General features: G+C 35.7%; 2 protein-coding genes across 3 annotated transcripts; one reads left to right on the top strand and one right to left on the bottom strand.

The window, feature by feature from the left end:
- Positions 1-485: 485 nt before the first annotated feature.
- LOC121747788 (histone deacetylase 15-like) lies at positions 486-11,140 on the top strand. 2 transcript variants are annotated; one of them, XM_042141906.1, is made up of 18 exons: positions 486-714; positions 868-1,074; positions 1,156-1,267; positions 1,964-2,040; positions 2,327-2,402; positions 2,570-2,634; positions 3,556-3,611; positions 3,739-3,862; positions 3,999-4,124; positions 4,205-4,255; positions 6,023-6,091; positions 7,142-7,250; positions 8,065-8,144; positions 8,427-8,509; positions 8,690-8,735; positions 9,378-9,549; positions 10,383-10,485; positions 10,662-11,140. In XM_042141906.1, the coding sequence occupies exons 1-18, from the start codon at positions 577-579 to the stop codon at positions 10,753-10,755; spliced, it is 1,788 nt and encodes a 595-aa protein (XP_041997840.1). In that variant the 5' UTR covers positions 486-576; the 3' UTR covers positions 10,756-11,140. The 2 variants fall into 2 exon arrangements, with proteins under 2 accessions (XP_041997840.1, XP_041997841.1); XM_042141907.1 differs by having other exon boundaries at positions 487-714; positions 880-1,074.
- Positions 11,141-11,717: 577 nt separating this feature from the next.
- On the bottom strand, positions 11,718-18,948 carry LOC121747393 (protein Dr1 homolog). Its single transcript, XM_042141426.1, has 6 exons — positions 18,759-18,948; positions 18,605-18,665; positions 17,986-18,075; positions 14,103-14,197; positions 12,542-12,610; positions 11,718-12,059 (listed from the first exon to the last, which is right to left on the bottom strand). The coding sequence occupies exons 2-6, from the start codon at positions 18,657-18,659 to the stop codon at positions 11,895-11,897; spliced, it is 474 nt and encodes a 157-aa protein (XP_041997360.1). The 5' UTR covers positions 18,660-18,665; positions 18,759-18,948; the 3' UTR covers positions 11,718-11,894.
- Positions 18,949-19,263: the final 315 nt, after the last annotated feature.

The raw sequence follows: 19,263 nt of genomic DNA, 5'->3' as shown, positions 1-19,263 counted from the left end.
TTACACTCATTTTATTAATTTAAAATAGGAACCGTATTGTACGAAACTTTTTCAACTCACTTTCTATGTAGTACATTTTTTAAAACTCGTATCTAGTCAAAATATGACAAAATTTTGTGTACGGAGGGAATACTACCTTCTCCGTCCCAATTAAGTTGAATCAAAACTTTTTGACAAGTTGAGTCAAAACTTTTTGACACAAAAATTAAGAAATTGTGTTGAAAGGTAAAATAGAAGAATGGATGATAAAGAAAGAATAAAGTAAGTAACAAAATAAAGTACAAATAATTGAATTTTTTTAAGTGGCTAAACTTAATTGAAATATTCTAAAAAGAGATGTCAACTTAGTCAGGAATTAGGACGGAAGTAGCAGGAGTAGTAGTATTATTTATTGATTTTGTGTGGGGGTGTACAGAATTTCCGGAAAAATGGAGGGCAGAACTGCAAATTAAATGTAAAGCGTTACGTCAACAACTAGGTATTCTCAGTGTTCTTCCCACAGCGTCTCGATTCCCCCGTTTCTCGACTGTGCTGTGCTGCTCTCTCGCTCTATCTCAAGGCTTACCACAGTCCTCAATGAGTCGTTTCAAAGAGGAAGAAATTGGAACTCGTCTTCGAAATGGGGAGTCAGCGCCACCGCCGCCCACTTCCAATGCGGTTATGCACGCAGAAGCTGCCTCAAGCAACTCCTGCCAACCTCATTTTGCTGAACAAGTACATTTCTCTGCCTCTTCTACTTCTTCTTCTTCGTCTTTCCGTTTCATGTCTGCCAATTCCTCGTATTATCCTAGCTTTTAGGTGTCATTTCGATTTTGAGTTTTGTGGAAATCGGTGGTTCTATGTTTCATTTTGATTGTGATTTTGGAGTTAATGATGCAGAAAAACGGCAAGAGGACGAGTGATATGACTCTAGAAGAGATGTACTACAACAGCCAATATGATTTTGAAGATGATGAGGACGAGGACAGTGATTGGGAGCCTTCGGCCTTGCCAGCCCATGATGTTATGGAAATTCCAAAGTGGTTTTGCCTAAATTGCACTATGCTTAATATTGGGGGTGACTCTCACTGCGACGTAGGCATAAGTTGCTTCCTGTTTTGGTTTTGTGACCTTTTTTTTCCATTATTACTTATGTCGCATTATTTTATCCAAAAGGTGTGTGGGGAACATAGAGAATCTGGAATCCTAAAGCATGGATTTGTGGCTTCCGCCTCATGTCGAGAAGGTGCTACTGAGAATGGTGTACATGTAGCTGATGTACTACAAGGTTTGAGTTTGATCTAACAGTTAAATTGACCATGCCTTTGTAATCTACTAGCAGGGATCTGTACATGAAAATCGTGCCATTATGCTCTTGCACTGGGTAAAAGGTTGTTTTAGATGGTTCATTGGGCACTGGCCAACTGATGGCTGGCCTTGATTCATGTAGTTTCTGGCCATCCAATTTGTTTAGTTAGTTCACTCTTTATGCTATTATGAAAACCCAATGAGATTTATTCGGTGTTGATGCCCTTTAGGCTAAGAAAACTTTGAGTTTTGTACTTGTTGCCCCATACCCTAGATAAAATGAAAGCTAAGATGAGCTAGAGTTATGAGTCAGCCATTTTTTCTAGTCCTGTCTGCAACTGTATTTCACAGTAATTTGTCTATTCCTACTTTTGCTTTAGTCTGTTCTCGTCAACTATACCTCATGGATTTTCTATTTTTACCACTGAGAGAGCTAAACTAAATTATTTGTTTTCAGGCTTCTTTGTTTATTTATTGCTACAATGAATTTTTAATGTAAGAATATTAGAATTTTAGTTGATTGCTACAAATAATTTTGTTGTGTTACATACCTGTCAACAAAGCTCACAATGTGGTTAGTCGAGATTTATGCTCTCTTTCAAATTGGCCAGTTTCATTGTTCACACTTCACAGTGGTTGAAAATTAATTGTTTCATTTGCTTCTGAACATGTATAGATCCTCTAGTGCAAAGTATTGCATCAGATAACCCTACTGCCATAGGCTTTGACGAGAGAATGCTCCTTCACGAAGAAGTATGGTAGTTTGCCCCCTTTACCTATTTCTCCGCGCATTGATACCATGTTATCTATCATTCAGAAATAAAGCTGCGACATAAAGTAAATGTTTCACTTCACCCTCCCCCTCTGTATTGAATATATTTAAGTAACAATCCCCAACATTCGTATATGTGCATACTGATAATTTGGTTCTTCAAGCATGATCCTCTCCGTTTCCTGTGGCAGACAGTAACCAGATATCAACGACAATCTTTTTGATTGGATCTGAACTTCTTTCCACTGTTTCTTTTGCAATGTAAAGGTTGTAATGAAGTCTCATCCCCATCCTGAGAGGCCTGATCGAATTCGAGCTATTGCTGCCAGTCTTGCGACTAAAGGTTTCTTAGAATTACTGATACCCTTGAACCCTTGAACCCTTCATCTCTTAACAAAAGAACAATGCTTCAATATCTAGCTGTCATGTTATAGTGTCACGGACCCCTTTAATTCTTTGGTTGAGTGATTGACATGAAGTTTGGTGCATCTATTCTCCCTGAACATGCAGGTATATTTCCAGGAAGGTGCCACCCAATCTCAGCAAGGGAAATTACTCAAGCAGAGCTCCTTAAGGTAAGATAGAGTGGCCAGATACTATTTGGTCATGACCTACTTTGCTGCTAGAAGTCATAATTTGGTACTTTGTGGTTTTTCTGGATTTCACACATGTAAAGTTTCTTAACTTAACTTCCTAAGTTCACACCAGAGGGATAAATCTAGTGCTGAATTCATTAAAACAATGAATAAAAAAATATAAAAATGTACTTCTGCAAGAATTGTGCTCCTTGCTGAGGCAATTGGAAGGTGTTCATCAGGATGTTGCCAGGACCTGGTTTTCATTCTTAGAAAATTCAAGTTCTTTCCATGGTTATTGATGTTGGGTAAGTTGCTTGAGTGAGATGTTTATATAGCTGGTTCTTGCATATTCCTCTGTTTCCAAACTGGTGGTAAGTCTTATGTAGGAATCAATCTGAAGACCTAGATCATGTATTCTACATTGCAACTTCTCCCCTATGTCATGCTGCTGTTGATTGTTGAATGAATGGGCATACAATGGGTCCTGGCACATTCAGTCAGTGACTTGTTTATGGCTTAGTTTGGCTATCTCATTTTTAAAATGGGTGAAATACTACGGGTTGTTATTGTTCGAGCTGTTTGTTGGTGACAAGAAAGGAATTGGTGAAATTTTAGGGATCAAGTAGAATCCTTAGAGAAGTACAAGATAAGTAAAGTCCAGAGTTGGTTTGGTGGATCTTGAATTCAAAATTTATGATAATGAAGAGAGTTTGTATGTTTGTTTCTTTTTCTTCTGTTTCTGGAGATTGGAGTTGTATCTTTAACTATGATGTCATCTTTCTTCTAATAAAACCTTTTGCTTCTTGTCAAAAAATGGAACAAAAATTTGCAAAGGAATTAAGAGTGATTATTTTTCACGTGTTTGGAACAGAGAGTATGCTTGTATTGTTAATACATATTCCATTTTTGAGACATTAGGTCCACTCCGTCGAGAATGTTGAAGCTGTTGAAATCACTAGCCGTGTTTTCTCTAGGTAAGCCTACCTGTTGCAGTTAATGATTTCTCGGTCCATATGCTTATATGTTTCATGTTTAAGGTGTAATGTTCATTTTTCTTTTCTTAAAATAGAAATGGGGTTTGTTTCATTTTAATGTCTGCAGCTACTTCACACCTGATACATATGCAAATCAGTATTCAGCAACTGCCGCCAGGCTTGCTGCAGGCTTATGTTTTGATCTTGCTTCAGCTATATGGTCTGGACGTGCCAAAAATGGATTTGCTTTGGTAAGAAAACATTTAGACTTTTAGGAATCTCGTTTAAGAAATTTAGCTTAGACAAAAGCTTATCATAATAGGTGAAATAGACTACTAGACTAGCATTACAAACTCACTGTTCACCACTCCATCTTCAATGAATTAGGTTCGTCCTCCTGGTCATCATGCTGGAGTTAAACATGCAATGGGTTTTTGCCTTCACAATAATGCAGCACTTGCTGTGTCAGCAGCTAAGAATGCAGGAGCTAAGAAGGTTTTAATCATTGACTGGGTAATTACAATACCTTGTTCTTGTCTGAAGGTTAACTTTGCAACAAGGTTTTCCTAACTATTCATATTATCATCTCGCAGGATGTACATCATGGCAACGGCACACAAGAGATATTTGACAAAGATAAATCGGTGAGATTTCATGGACTGATGGGCTTCTGTATTGATTGATGCTTTTCAACTATTATAACTACTAAATTTTAGAGGCATTGAACTCTAAAGTCCAATAACTGACGATTTTTTTCTTCCTGATACTCAACTTGATGTAGCTGGTATTTGTTGGTTCGTCTGTTGTTTCAGATTGTTCTTTGCTTGTGTGTGATTCTAAATTTAGTTATTTAAACTTTGAAGTCTTGCATTTCTTTTTTTAAGCACCCATTCTACTCCCTTTTTTTCTAGTATTCTGGTCCTAACTCCGGAGAGAATTTGGTTATCTTCCCTGGTTCTCATTATTATATATCTATGCAAAAAAATCCATCGCTGAACCCATGATCCTGTTCATGATGGATTCTCTCATTTGTCTCGTTTTTGTTTTTATTTAGTTGGGTGTCGGTGGCTGGACACTGTAACACCATGTAATCACATGCTCAAATTTGTTTATAAGAATTCTCGAATGTTTTAGAGCCTATAAATAAACAAGTGTCAAACATCAGTGGTTGATTGGTTAAAATTACTTTTGATTATACCTATTTCATTTTGCATACACTTTTCGTTAGGTAGATCAAATATATTTTTTTAGAACAGCAATTTCATCTAACCCACTAAGGTTGGTTAACAATTGATAGCTATACTCCAATTCCATGCACATAATTTCATGGTTCTTCGGACTGCCAGGAGGAGGGGGTATTATAACCATATTAGTAGCTTCTGATGGTTTGCAAGGAATAGAAATACGGGGACAAATAAAATATACAGAGACCATAGTAGCTTAAAAAATCAATGTGTGTTTACCAATTGATGAGAATTTGAAGGAACAAAAGGCCTGTAGGACATAGATAAGTAACATATTCATATTGTTGAATCTTTTGATGTTGCTCTCACATACAAATGCTGCTTATGCATGTACAAGTAGAGAAATTTTCTTTTAAGCAACTAGCTTGATCTCTCGAGGCTGATTTACCAACTTCCAGATAGAGCATCAAGTCTTCATTTCATTCAGATGGAATTCTTTGCAGCTATTTTGAAAACCTTTATTTCCCAAATAGACTTAAATATGGAGAACCGTTCTTTAGTTAGTTTCACATATATGCAAAGTGTATTAGAGGGTCATATTGTGAATTTTTTTTGATTGAGACTTTAAATTGTTATTTTTTTGTTTCCGATTGAATGAATCATTTGTTATTTAAATTACAAATTTATTTTTGAGACTTTTGAACTGTTAGCTTTTGGATGCGGTAGAAATTATTTATGTTTATTCGTTCTATTATTTTGATCGAGTTGATTGTTATTTATCAATGTAGTTCATGTTTTTCCCTCTGATTCAAGAGATTTTTGTTTTGCTCTCTTAACCTGCCAGAGTTTTTCTCCTCCCCCCTAAATTTGTTTCTCTTTTTTTATTTGACCTCTATTCACCTTCCGTATGATTCTTGTTTTGTGGTACTTTCTGTTTTAGGTTGTTTCTCTGTTTTATGAAATCTGATTCCCTTCCTATCCATTTGACTGAAACAACTCAACTTCCTAGAAGTTGCTTTTTATCTTACAGTTCACATTCAACAGAATGGTTGTGTTATGTCACTGTGATGCCACATTCTCTAATACTTGGGGAATTCTAAATGAACTATGCCATACATATTGAGCAACTAAAAACTGAAATGTTATCCCTCTGTTTCCATTTTGCAGTTCTTTTACTTGTATATTACGTAAGGAACCTTTTTGTTTGACTGTATGTGTGTTTTGTAGGTTTTGTATATATCTTTGCATAGGCATGAAGGTGGAAAGTTCTATCCTGGTACTGGATCTGCTTATGAGGTAGTGTAATACATATAAATATAGTATTACTGTTCATGACAAGTGCCTTAAGTTGTCGCATAATTTTTCTGGCCTATTTCACTCTCCCTAATGTTCTTTTATGTATTTCTCCACGATACCTGTATTTATAGAATTATACATTTCATACCTCTCCTGTGATTGGTTTGATGTATTTACTATTGGACGTGCACTATAAATTCTGTGGAAAAAAAAATACTGAAGCATTTTAGGCCCTATATTTTTTTGACTCCTTCCTAGCCATGTTCTGGATCATGAAAGTGGAGAGCTTATATAATAGTATAACATAAGTTTAGCTCATGATTTCCATATACTACAGATTGTCAGCAGTTAATATCCTCATTTTCCTTATAAACTTTGTTTGTCAATACCTTTACCACAGAGAATGAATAGGGGTTCATATTGTCATCATTGGGCATGGTTTGTTAGCAATGTCATGTCTTGGTTGTTATTCTCCTAACCAGGATCTTCTGTTTCCATGCTCTGCGAAAAATGTGGTCACACGTGTAGCTTTACTCTTTTTTCTATAGCACCTGGTGCTATGCACCCCACAGACAAGAATTATGTCTTAACGGAAATATTATCCATTGTTACTGTAACTTTTATTTGTGTTTGTGAAGGCTGAAGGAAAACAGTATAACTTTCCTCTTATTGATGTTAGAGTCAGTAACCTATTTCATATGTTACGGAAAGGAAATATATCCATTCGTAACTGATATTGAATCGGTGTGGAAATGCAAGTTATATAGATGTGCAAAGAAACTGCAATCTTACTAAATAGATTTCCGAAAAACTCCTTTTAGTTGTTCAACCTAGAACCACCTTGCCTTAATTAATTGTGGAAGTAGTCAACCCACTGAAGTACAATATAGTCAGGTTCATGTTGGCAAAAAGGAATGTAATGGAGTTGTTTCAGTGCACATGATTGTTGCCCTTGCTCAGTTAGTCTCCATTGTTTCACTCTATATGAAATACTTATTCAGGTAAAAATTAGATCCATGAGTAGTCTGGGACTCATATATACTTTTGCAGATTGGATCAATGGGTGCTGAGGGATATTGTGTAAATATCCCATGGGGTCGCGGAGGAGTTGGTGACAATGACTATGTTTTTGCATTTCAGCATGTTGTGCTTCCTATAGGTTACGGAATCTTGACCCTGTTGTGTACTTTTTGAACTATGTGATTCAATGCTATTTCATAGTATGGACTTGTAGTCGATGCCTGTCAATTTCAACTTGATTGAAGGCAAGGCCTGTGCAAACAAAATATGCTTAATACTTTCTTCGAGCTACGGAGGTGTGTTGGTTGCTTGAGTCACTATTGACTTGGCCAAATTTTATCTTACATGCATGCACACCATGGATGATAGATAACACAGTAGTTTACCCAAATGTAATAGGCGTGTAGGCTGCTTGATAGTTGATACATTGTTTTCTGTCGTCTGTGATTGTCGCATGATGATGCTTTTCTGCAAGCAACTTTCAATTTAAAATCATCATATATCCTTTGAATTTCTTTTCTGATTGGATTCTTATGAAAACCCACTCACTTTTCTAAGCTGTTATGTGCATGATGGGGCTTAAAATTTTAGTACTCCCTCCGTTCCATGTTAATAGAGTCATTTTTCTATTTTGGGAAGTTAAGTTAATTGAATCATTTCTATACTTGGCAAAAAGTAATTCTCTCTTTTACTTTATTCACTCTACATCTCTCTTACTTTTTCACCATCCATTTAACACACTATTCTTAAACTCCGTGCCGAAAAGAAATGCCTCTATTAACATGGAACGGAGGGAGTATTAAAAGTATTGACTTGTGCAGACAATGAAAATGAGTGTTTTTTTGGTAGCTCCCAACCTGTGGCATATATATTTAACTTGTACAGTAGTTGTTAATATACATAAAGGCGATGATTAACTTGTATCTGAATGTAGTAAGTTTTGCTCTATGCAGCTGCTGAGTTTGACCCAGATTTTACGATAATTTCTGCTGGATTTGATGCTGCACGGGGTGACCCGCTTGGTGGATGCGATGTATAGTTATTTCTACATTGAAAATTTTATTTTGTTACTTTTTGGGAAATAATCATAGTGCAATATAAACAAACCTTAAAGGCTCTTTAAATTGTTTAGTTTGGAGGTTGTATCTTGCATGAGCAAATATTTATTCAGTAGACTAATTTTTTGATCTAGAAAAGGCATAGACTGCATGAAGTCTTAATATCCCAACTCCCAAGTTAACTGATGCTTCTCATTTCACACGATATATGTATTTTTTTTTCACTTCCTCTCATTTTGTTCACATTCTTCTGTAAGGTTACTCCTGCTGGCTATGCACAGATGACACAGATGTGCTGTGCCCTATCTGGTGGAAAAGTACTGGTCATCCTTGAGGGAGGGTTTGTTACTGACTTCTTCATCTCAATTGAGTATCATCCTTATCGTTTCCTTGAATTTCCTTTTTGTGTATTGAACTATTTTGTTTTGTCCTACACCTCCTGTCTGTAGACTTCTCTGTTCCTATATAAGAACATTCTTATACCATCATAGACTTGCTCATGAAACCATATCCTTTGCAGCTATAATCTTCGGTCAATATCATCATCAGCAACTGCAGTTATTGAGGTAATACATTGGTCGATGATCTCTTACTCTGATAACTGTCTCTTCTGGTTCTGGATACCATTAGAATAACGTCTTGACTCTGTATTGATGAGCACCTATCTCCTCCCCATGGTTGAGCTTGAGTTATTAAAAAACTTATCTACATATGGCCCCAATATATTTCAAGTGTTTGTACATAGTATTTGTTCTTTCCTTTTAGGTCCGTCCCCTAAAAATAGAAACGTTCCTTTTTAGGAAATTTCTTTCTCTCTAATTAGGTGAGACTCATTTTCCGCTAACACACTTTTCTTTCTATCTCTCACATACTATACCAATTTTGCATTAAAACCCATGCCGTTTAAAAAATTCCTATTTTTAGACGGAGGGAGTATTTTATTATTTCAATTGGTGAAGTGCAGTAGTGATATAGATTCTCAAATTTGAATATAAGTTGAAGTTTGTTTCAGCTTTTTATGTACGGCTGATTGTGTACACTCATATACCTGTTGATATATTTATTTGTTGGCTTGGTTTTCTATCTGCAAATATCATTTGTGCCTTTTATGATTAATCTTAGTTTTCTTTATTTATATTATCATAGACACTGACATTTATTCTTTTAATGTACTGTCATTTTGCTCACTCAGTTTGTTGTTCATTTAGGTCCTACTTGGAGAAAGTCCAAAGCAGAATGTGGTGCAAGTTATACCTAGTAAGGCTGGAGTTCGAGCTGTTCTTGAAGTTCTAAAGATTCAATTGAACTATTGGTCTTCACTAGAATCCAAATTTACAAAGTTGCAATCAGAATGGGGATGGTATACCCTGGAAGACAAAAGTTAGTATATCTTTCCTCGACTCTTTCATTCACTTCTTAAACTTAATCCTACTGTTCAAGTGGCTCAGACCTTCCATGTTTCCTTCGTGAACTATCAAATTTATATATCACTTACTGGAAAAATTATGTTTCATTAATTAAGGGATATAACTGATGCTGCCTAACGTTTTTCCCAACTACTTTTGTTTCTCTAGAATGTCTAATAAGTGGAACATCCGAGTCCTTATTGTGAAGTTTTTGTGAAATATATATGTTTTGGTGTAAAGAATGGTGGATTACAGAAACTTCAAAATGTTACACATGTGATGATACAATAACAAAGAAATTGGGACAAAAAATAAATATTTAATTGCACTGTGCATGGGTAAGAAAGCAACATTTATAGGTTTGAACTATCATCCGGGATCGGATGCTTCTTTAAGTTCCTTCTTTAGGATTGAAATTACCTTTTTCTGTGAGGGCTTTGGGTTGCTTGTGCCTTGTGGTTTGAGCCAACTTGCCTGATGTATGGCCATCAGACTATGCAATGATCTCTGCCTTCCATATCTTCCACTAAAATGAAAGAACTACTGCTTTGATCCTTGAGAAATCAATAACAAACCTTTCAATCCTGTGTTGTGAGTTTGATTTGGTCGAGAGATTGTGGTCACTAGGATACAACTCTTTGCTCATTTACTTGGATTGGTTCTTCTATTTCAAGACACTAGATGGGGTTTTCATTCTGTGAAAATCGAAACAAATATTTACAACTTTTTATCTGTAGAAATTACAATCGAGCATTTGTGATTGATGTATGAGATTCTGATGACTTATACTTTGAAATTGAGGTGCAGGCAAACTGAAGAAAAAGAAGAGATTGGAAAAACAATTACCAGTCTGGTGGAAGTGGGGGCGGAGAAGGTGGTTGTACAAACTGTGGTGCAAGAAGAAGATTTTGTAACTACATTGCTCTATCTCCCCTTACCTTTTGTACTATTTAATCTCTACGCTGCTAAGTTATTGGAGAATTTAGGTTTTCTTTTTGTAACTAGTGACTCAAAAACTAGTGTAAGTGTTTCTAATTTATCAGTAGCAGTAGTAGCTTTTGTAATTGTTAATGTATGGTGCCACAGGACACAATGTACGAATCTGGATGCTGCATTTCTCGGAGCCCTTCCATTGCCAATTTTAACATCGGCTCAATATTTCCTCTACCTAATGTCCTGAAAAAGCAGGTTCATCTTATGTAGTTAGTTATGTTGCGTAACTTGGGGAGATTTTAGGAACATAGAATTATTTTTAGTAAAACATGCATGGAAAATATGCCCTCATGTGTATCCTCGGGTGAATCTTGTGGAGCAACCCTTAGGTTATCGAGTCATTGAACTCTCACTTGTGTTCGGATTACTTAAGTTGGTATTTTGCACTTGCTTGCTCAAAACCTTTGTTCCTGAATGGAAGCATGCATGGAAAATCTATCCTCACATGTGCCCTATGATCGTCCACCACAAGATATAGATAAAGAGGTTCGTTTTTTTGTAAGAATGAGAAGTCGTTGCACTTGAAGTCAATGTATTCGTTCTGAAATTGAAGGTGGTGTAATTTTTTGCAAGAAAGGCTGAAAATGATCGTCTGTTCTTAAATAATGATGCATTATCATTTGAATCATTTTCAATAGATATAGTAGTGCAAATGGTTAGTTTAGTTACAAAGAGCAGCCTAGCAGATCAAAGGGGCAAATAATGCAAAGAGATGGCTCCTTTAGTACGTGGTATCAGTTGGTAAAACTAATATACATTTACAGTTCATGAAACTGATTCTTGTTTTAAATTCTTTTTTCTCTACACAATACTAGTTTAATATTTTTCTTTATTTTCTTTTTCAAATTTGAACACTTGTTTGAACAAGAGAGATAAAAGGGGAAGACAAGATGCTCCCACTGCCTAGAATTAACTTATTAACACATTTATTTAATTCATTCCCCGCTAGCATACAACTTGGAAATCGCATCAAGACTTTTATTTGATTTGGCTTTGACAAGAACATGTTACTTATTTCTTTTTCCTATGTTGTCTTGGATCATTGCAAATCCCGATCATTGATCTTCCCAACTTAAATCTTGTTATTTTTCAATAAAATTTTAAGTTTTTAAACTCTTCATTCTCTACAATGAGTTATAGAAATCAATCTAGAGAAACAATTTTAATTACAGATAAATCTGTGCATAGATACAGTAGACTGAGTACTAGCTGAAACTGAGACACAACGTTACTCCCATAAACATTTTGTACACAATACGAGAAGAAAGACGGGGTCCTGAGAGAAGAGCGTCCTAGCCTACTAAGTGATCGGAGAAACCAAATGAGTTAGCTGTTAGCATTTGCTTGGGTGTCGGGATCCGACTGCTTGGGAGCTGGGGCACCTCCGTTCATCCTAGCACGTGCCTCAGCAAACATGCGCTGCTGCTCTGCCAATGCTTCTTCTTCAGTCATTTCAGCTCCGCTGCTCCATTTCCCACTTCTCACGGTGTCCTGTACCCATCAACAGTTAGCTACCATGCTACGAATAAAAAGAAGTACGAAGAATTCAAGGGACATAGAAAAGCATACCAAGGTATATTAAAGGTGCAACGATATCATTCTGGATTTGGAATTTTCTTATGCATGTGGGGCAGTTTGCTAGGCACTACATAATATGATAAGACCTGATATGTTTGGCTAGAATGTTTGCTAGGATGTATAAAGATATCTGTACCATATATATATATTACATATATTTAGTTTATTGGTTATATGGATGGATCTAACAAATTAATACTATATGTTATGCTTATCTTTTTGTGTCACGTCACACTACATGTAATGCAGAATCACATTATGTGGTTCATAGATGCTGAGTCGTTGCTCTATCAAGGCTTTGTCTTTTGAAGCAAACATTGGGTTTCATAATTATCTATCTTCCTCTTGTTATATGTAAAAAACCAGCCAGTAGAGAGAGAGAGAGTAGTGCTTACTATGGTCTCAACCTTGTGTTGCTCATATGCAGCACAAACTTCTTCTCTATACTCCGCGAATCCAAGAACCTGAAACAAAAATTCCAACAGCCATTAACAGCTAAATAGGGTCAGAATAACTAATGAGCACTTTAAATTCACAATATCAGAAGTTCTACATGTGTATTTACTATTTAGAAAGAACAAAGGGAAAGCAAAAGACAATAGGGGGGGATGGGGTCAGCACCCCACAAATGATCAATTCAACCGAAAACAACCTCCTTGTTACTTGCTCACAAGTCACAAATTGAAAGGGAAGACATCATTGTAACAAGAACAAATGGAACATTCAATACTTCCTTCGGTCCCTATTAATTGTCCCATTCTTAACCAGTTCGGATTATAAGAAATTGTTTGACTTTGTTAAGAAAATTGGGAGGAAAAATTAGTGGAATGTGAGTCCAACTATTATATTTAGTTTTCTAATAATTGTGACTGGAATGAGTTAGCGGAATATAAGGTCCACTTACCAAATATAGTAAAAGTGAAATGGGACAATTAGTGGGGACCAGGGAGTATAAAATTAAGAGAGATCCCAGAATAAAAGCCTATCAGGTCAATCCTACCACATTTTGCGATATTCTCATGTAAAATTATACTCTTGTGGAGTATCTTAATACATGAATCTACATTTTACAGGGTTCCAAACTTTTTAAAACCTTTAACCCCGGTGGTCCTCCGAGTCCTTTTATTTCCTATTACTATCATCAAGAAATTTCATAGAATGGTATAGTTCTATAACAAACCTATATAAGTTCTCGGAAAAAAATTCCTAGATTCTGACAGTCTGAGCTATAACCAATTCAGAAGCAGAAAGAGTAAAGTCTTGGGCAGCCAAAATTAAAAGGAAGAAGAATGGAAATATGAGTATCACTAGTCACTACTAGAATATCAAATTGGTAACAAGGTAGTATGGACATTATAATCAGAAGAAAGCTCTTAGAAAATAGAAACTCGAGTTAAATATAGCAGACCCTTTAGATATCCTTATTCTATTTCTAACAGGGATTTTAAATTTTATAAGAAACATCAGACATGATATTGATCCAAGCAAGACTTTACTTTATTTTGCTTTACTTCTATTTCATGAGAATTTGTGCTCAAAAGACAATTCCATATTTTTAGACAATTTTTCTGTAATGGAACAGTATTACTTATCTTGTGTACACCTTACAAAAAGAAAGATAGAATTAAGACATTCCTCAGTTTCCTCTCCTGATACTATTTTTGGGTTCTGCGGTCGCAGCAGTATACAATTTTTATTCAACAGCGAGGTAGAATTAAAATATAATACAACTAGTCTTTTCCATATGCTAGCATGAGTTTATCAACTACTATGTAATTTTTTCAGCCCAAAAACATTTGACCGCTATAACAAATTAAAAACACAGAATTACACAATCAAAATAAATATTCCAACAAAAAAACCTCTTAAATATTGCATTAAAGCAGCTTAAACATGTTCATAATATGATGAGGAAGAAGAAAAGTGACAGAAGATTATTGTGTAAGGATCAAAAACCTCTAAGGCCTTCAGCACATGTTCTGGTGCAATTGTTCTTTTATCCTCTCTGTTACAGACATCATTGGATTCAGATGAAATAAGGTTGATGAACTCTGCAAAAAATGATTTTACCATCAGATCTGTCGAGGACATTTCTATTAGACAGGGACTGAACAGAAAATAATAAAATCCACTCTATTCAGCAGAAAGTTAGGAGCTCAATGGCGTTTACATCAGTAATACTAATAAGCAATGATCTATAGCTGGTAACATCCAAAAGAAAATACAAAAAACATTAAACAAATCCACAATCTTTAAGAATAAAATAGTAGATTTATATACAAATGAGCGAGTCAAGAGGTTGAGCTGTGAAGGGGTATTGCATGCGGTGTACAAGAAAGGTAATGGATTAATAGACCCAAAACATAATGTCATAATCACAATTCTAGGTATACGAAATCCATAAAATAAGGACCTTGTGAAATACTCCCTCCGTTCTGTGTCAATAGAGTCGTATTTCCTTTTTGGGATGTTCCATCATAATAGTCATTTCCATAAAATAAGGACCTTGGAAAATTTTAACATATTTTCTTTCTACTACTTTATTCTCTAATCTCTCTCATACTTTATTCTCTAATCACTTATTACTTTATTCTCTCTCGTACTTTATTATCTCATCACTTGACACACTGAACATCTCTTTCTTAATCTCCGTGTCAAAAAGAAATGCCTCTACTAAGCAGTGTTGTTAAAATCGCGCCCCGAGCGCGCTTGGGTCGCGGGTCGCAAAGGTCGAGACCGACATCGCCCCGATGCGGCGGGGTCGTGCGAGATCCGTGGAGCGACGGTGGGGCGCGCCTGGGTCGGCTGGGTCGCCGTGGAGCGCCTGGGTCGGCTGGGTCGCCGTGGAGCCTAATTGAGAAACAAAGGCATCCATTCACTTTTTTTTACGGGAAGCGAGGAGGTAGAAGCAGAAACAATTGGCGGTTTGATGGAAACGAGAAATTGATGTGAGTGTGGATAAACGTTGGGCGCTTTCACCTATATACAGAGCTGATTGGGAAATGGCTCACCTACACCGCTTTGCAGTGGATAATTATTTCACGATCTCCGTCAATCACTCGGCTCCACTGATTTAGTATACTTATTCAACACAAGTAATGAATTCTTTTATCTATGTTATGGAAATGAGAATGACTAATCAAAATAATCAATTCTTTTATCTATGTTATGGAATTGAAAATTCCTGATAATAGAAATAATGTTAGTAAATTGTCTATTTTTTCAAATTTTAAAAGTAAATAAATACTTATTCCGTTAGTACGCTTTACTAATAACATAAACATTAACTATGCAATATAAATAAAATAGTTATTACATTCACAGTGTTTATTGCAGTAATAAAATTTAGTAGTGTGGATATATAGTGATGCGGTGTTTGAAATAAATTTAAATTATAGAAATCATTTTTTCTCATTTTTTTCACTTTCTACAATATTATTTCAAATCAATGAACTTTTAATCATTTTTTCTCATTTTTTTCACTTTCTACAATATTATTTCAAATCAATGAACTTTTACTCTTATGGTAGGGAATTAGGGATTAGTGGAAAAAGAACTCAAATCTCTAAAGTTTGCTATTCATCTTTTTTTTACTAAAATTTTGAACATAGGAATTATAAACAATTTCCCAAAATTAAACGATGGTAGAGCTTCTGGAGCGTCGGAAGCAATGTACCATACTAGAGGTAGCACGAGCACAAGAGAACAAGCCTCAAGCTCTATGCGTGCTTATACTCTTGTGAATAATGAAGATGACAATGAAGATATTAATTTGGTTGTATCCGATGAAGGAGAAGAGGACTTACCTCTGAGTGATGGTGATATTATTTAGTTAATTATTTTATGTTTTGCAACTTTTTTTGGAACTTTGATGATTTTTCATAATAAAATTCAGTTATTTAGTTATGTTATGTTGCTTAAAAATTTATATTTTTCGTCTAATCTTCTTTTTTTAATATGGAGTAATGATGTATGTAGATTTATTTGATGTGATAAACATTCAAACAACAAACTTATAAAAGATACACAAATATAATCATCATTCGGCTATTCTGGCGCCCCGATTCGTGGGTCTCTCGCCCCGTCGACCCATCACCTCGCGACCCGGGGTCCCCCCTCATCGCCCCGGGGCGCCCCGCGACCCTAACAACACTGCTACTAACAAGAAATGAAGGGAGTAATAAACTGAATGAGTCCTGCCCCCAATGGGTGAGACTATTCTGAAGGCATTTAAAATGCATATGATGAGGACCTTACGATATCTGTAACAGAACAAGTCGGCACCTCAAATTGTAGAAGCTATTAAGGATATATCTAAATGCCTATGGTTTAAATCATAATGGTGCTAGTTAGCTGCATATTTAAGCTTGCAGCACATTGTTAATTGCGTCAAATTCATTGGTTCTCTTCAGCCTAGTAAAATCAATTGGACATTTAGACTTCAGTCCAAAAGTCCCCAAATATGGTTATTTCTGTTGGGTGATTAATTATTTGACCCATGCATGCGGTGTTGAGTACTGTGGGGCGCATCGGAGCAATTAGGTAAAAATCAAGGAGATGGGCTACGGGGCATGTGTCCCACAAATGGGGGCGCATTAACAGATGCGGGTTCTTCTCCTGCGAAATTCACGGATAATTTGAGTTGAAGAAGAAGGAATCATTAATTGGGAAGAGTAGAATAGTTGAAGAAGGAACAATTAATTTTCTTGAGAAAAGGAGAAGAGCTGGAAAGTTATTATTTTGGAGGAATGTGAGAGTTATTAATTTTGGCAATATTTTTGACAGTTTGAAGGGATTCTGATCAGATTTGAAGGGAGAAAGGCTGTGGGGCATGGGTCCCACGAATGGGGGCGCACTAACAGATGTGGGTTCTTCTTCTCCTGCGACATTGACGAACAATTTGAGTCCAAGAAGAAGGAATAACTAATTGAGAAGAGTAGGATAATTGAAGAAGGAATAATTAAGTTTCTTGAGAAGAGGAGAAGAGCTGGAACTTTATTAATTTTGGAGGGATGAAAAAGTTATTGATTTAGACTTTGTTTTTTTACTATTTGAAGGGAGACAAACATTAATTATATTTGAATTATTTAAGAAAAAAATAGTTGATAAGATTTGAAGGCTTTGGGGTTTAGGGATTTGAAAAGTTATATTGTCATCATCCTTCACTCTCTCAACTCCACTTAGTTCACAAGCTAATAACATCTCACTTTATCAAAATGGTCTCCTAAAATCAAATTTGCACTTCTATTGGTATCCAGAATCAAACTGGCTCCTCTGCCTTTCGCTTAAGCTCCTTCCTTATGAGTCGCAAGAAGGAGCAACACCCCCAATCCCAACAAAGTAATAAAGTTACATAAATTGCAGAAAGTATTATACATAAGAGTATTCACTTTATATATAAGCCACTTGGATAGTTACTAAATTATCTGATTTGCATATTAGGTGTGGTAATGATCAGACTAGTACTTCATTATGGCCTTAACATGAAATTTTTCTTGGAAAGGTAGTGTAATGATGTAATCCACCTAATTATATACACAACTAAAACTTCCTCGATGTCCATCATTAGAGTTTTATGTCTGTACACAGGAGACACTGAAATTCCACCATATCAATACTATATAGAGAATTACATATTCATAACCAGCAAATTCAATTAGAATCATTCAGAAATTGATAAACATGCACAACCAGGCTACTCCTGCAATTCACAATAAAAGGTAAACAGATAGTTACTGATTTTACAGCCTGTATGGGCTAATATAATATAAATGGGAGAGTCGTCCTGATTAGCATAGGTAAGAATTACAGATAAATAAGAAAGAGTCAAGGCACATACCTACACAGCACTCAATTAAAAGATCCTGAGCATCTCTAGCAACACGAACATCTGGAGGTAACATCTCCTTGATGATTTTTGTCATCGTCGCTGAAAAGGAATTGTAGTTGTTATTTACTGGCAAATAAATGACTGAGTCATGGACATCAATTAATTTGCTCAGAAACAAAAAAATAACAAGAAGATTGTTGTGGAAAGGCCTTTTTCTTGAAATGGGTGAATGCCAGAATTTTCCTTCCAAATGTGAGCTTTTTTTAACTTCCGAAAATGGGTCAAATGCGTGAGTTAATGTCAAGACACAACCTTTTTCAAGTCACACTTGAAGAAGCGAAGGCATTTAGTGAGGCCAATTCCTATTTTCATCCATTTCAAGAATTTTTCCATTGTGGAAAGTAGTCAGAAGAATTGCTTCACTAAGAAACCTGGGCAGAACTTCATATTCCAAACTAAATTTTGACATCCTTTGCTAGCAATCAGTAACTTGGATTAAATGTTAATCATAATTCTTGAACAGATGTAGATCCATAACTCATCTTCGAACAACCAAGATTTTACATATATAATCATGAAAATTTGGGGCAAAATTGAAATGCTACAGGTGAAAGGGGAAAGGGGAAACCTTTAGGAAGCGAAGCATCCTCTTTCGTTCGGCCAACAATGTCCATAGGTTCCATTTTTACCTAAAAAACGGAAAGAATTGAAAAAAATGTATACATAAAGATCATACACTTGGTAATCGAATGACAGAATAGAGCAATTGAGCTTCACGATACCTGAGAATGAAAGGAAAAGTGGTGTTAATCGAAGCCGTATGAACAGATAGAGAGATGCGAAGTAGTTTGCCGGCGTCGGAGGCGGTGGCTCACGGCCGATTTGAGAGAGAGAGGCTCCTAGGGCAAAGATTTCACCGAAGAAAGTCAATCAAGATACGCCACGCGCTAACCCTGTCGTGTTGCAATTCGATTCGCCTGAGTTAAAGATATCAAAATTTTTAAAAAAATCCAATTTAATAAAGGTTTTTTATGACAATTTACCAAGATTTGAAATTTCGTCTACTACCAACGTCAATCGCATTTGATTTTTTTAATCGAATATATTTACTGAGTTAAATTAATTTATCCTATGAATTAATTATAATTAGTGTGCTTGTATACAAAAAGTCAAGGTCACATTTGTGTGTCATGATGGAAAGTAATATAATTTCTTAATTTTTAAATTCTAATATTTGTGTGATTTTAATTTAAATTGAGAAAGTAATTAGAATCTTAAAAAATAAGA

The sequence above is a fragment of the Salvia splendens genome, chromosome 9 (assembly GCF_004379255.2).
Source record: "Salvia splendens isolate huo1 chromosome 9, SspV2, whole genome shotgun sequence".
Lineage (NCBI taxonomy): Eukaryota > Viridiplantae > Streptophyta > Magnoliopsida > Lamiales > Lamiaceae > Salvia > Salvia splendens.
Note: the sequence above shows the minus strand (reverse complement) of the source record. Positions and strands in the feature narration are given on the sequence as shown.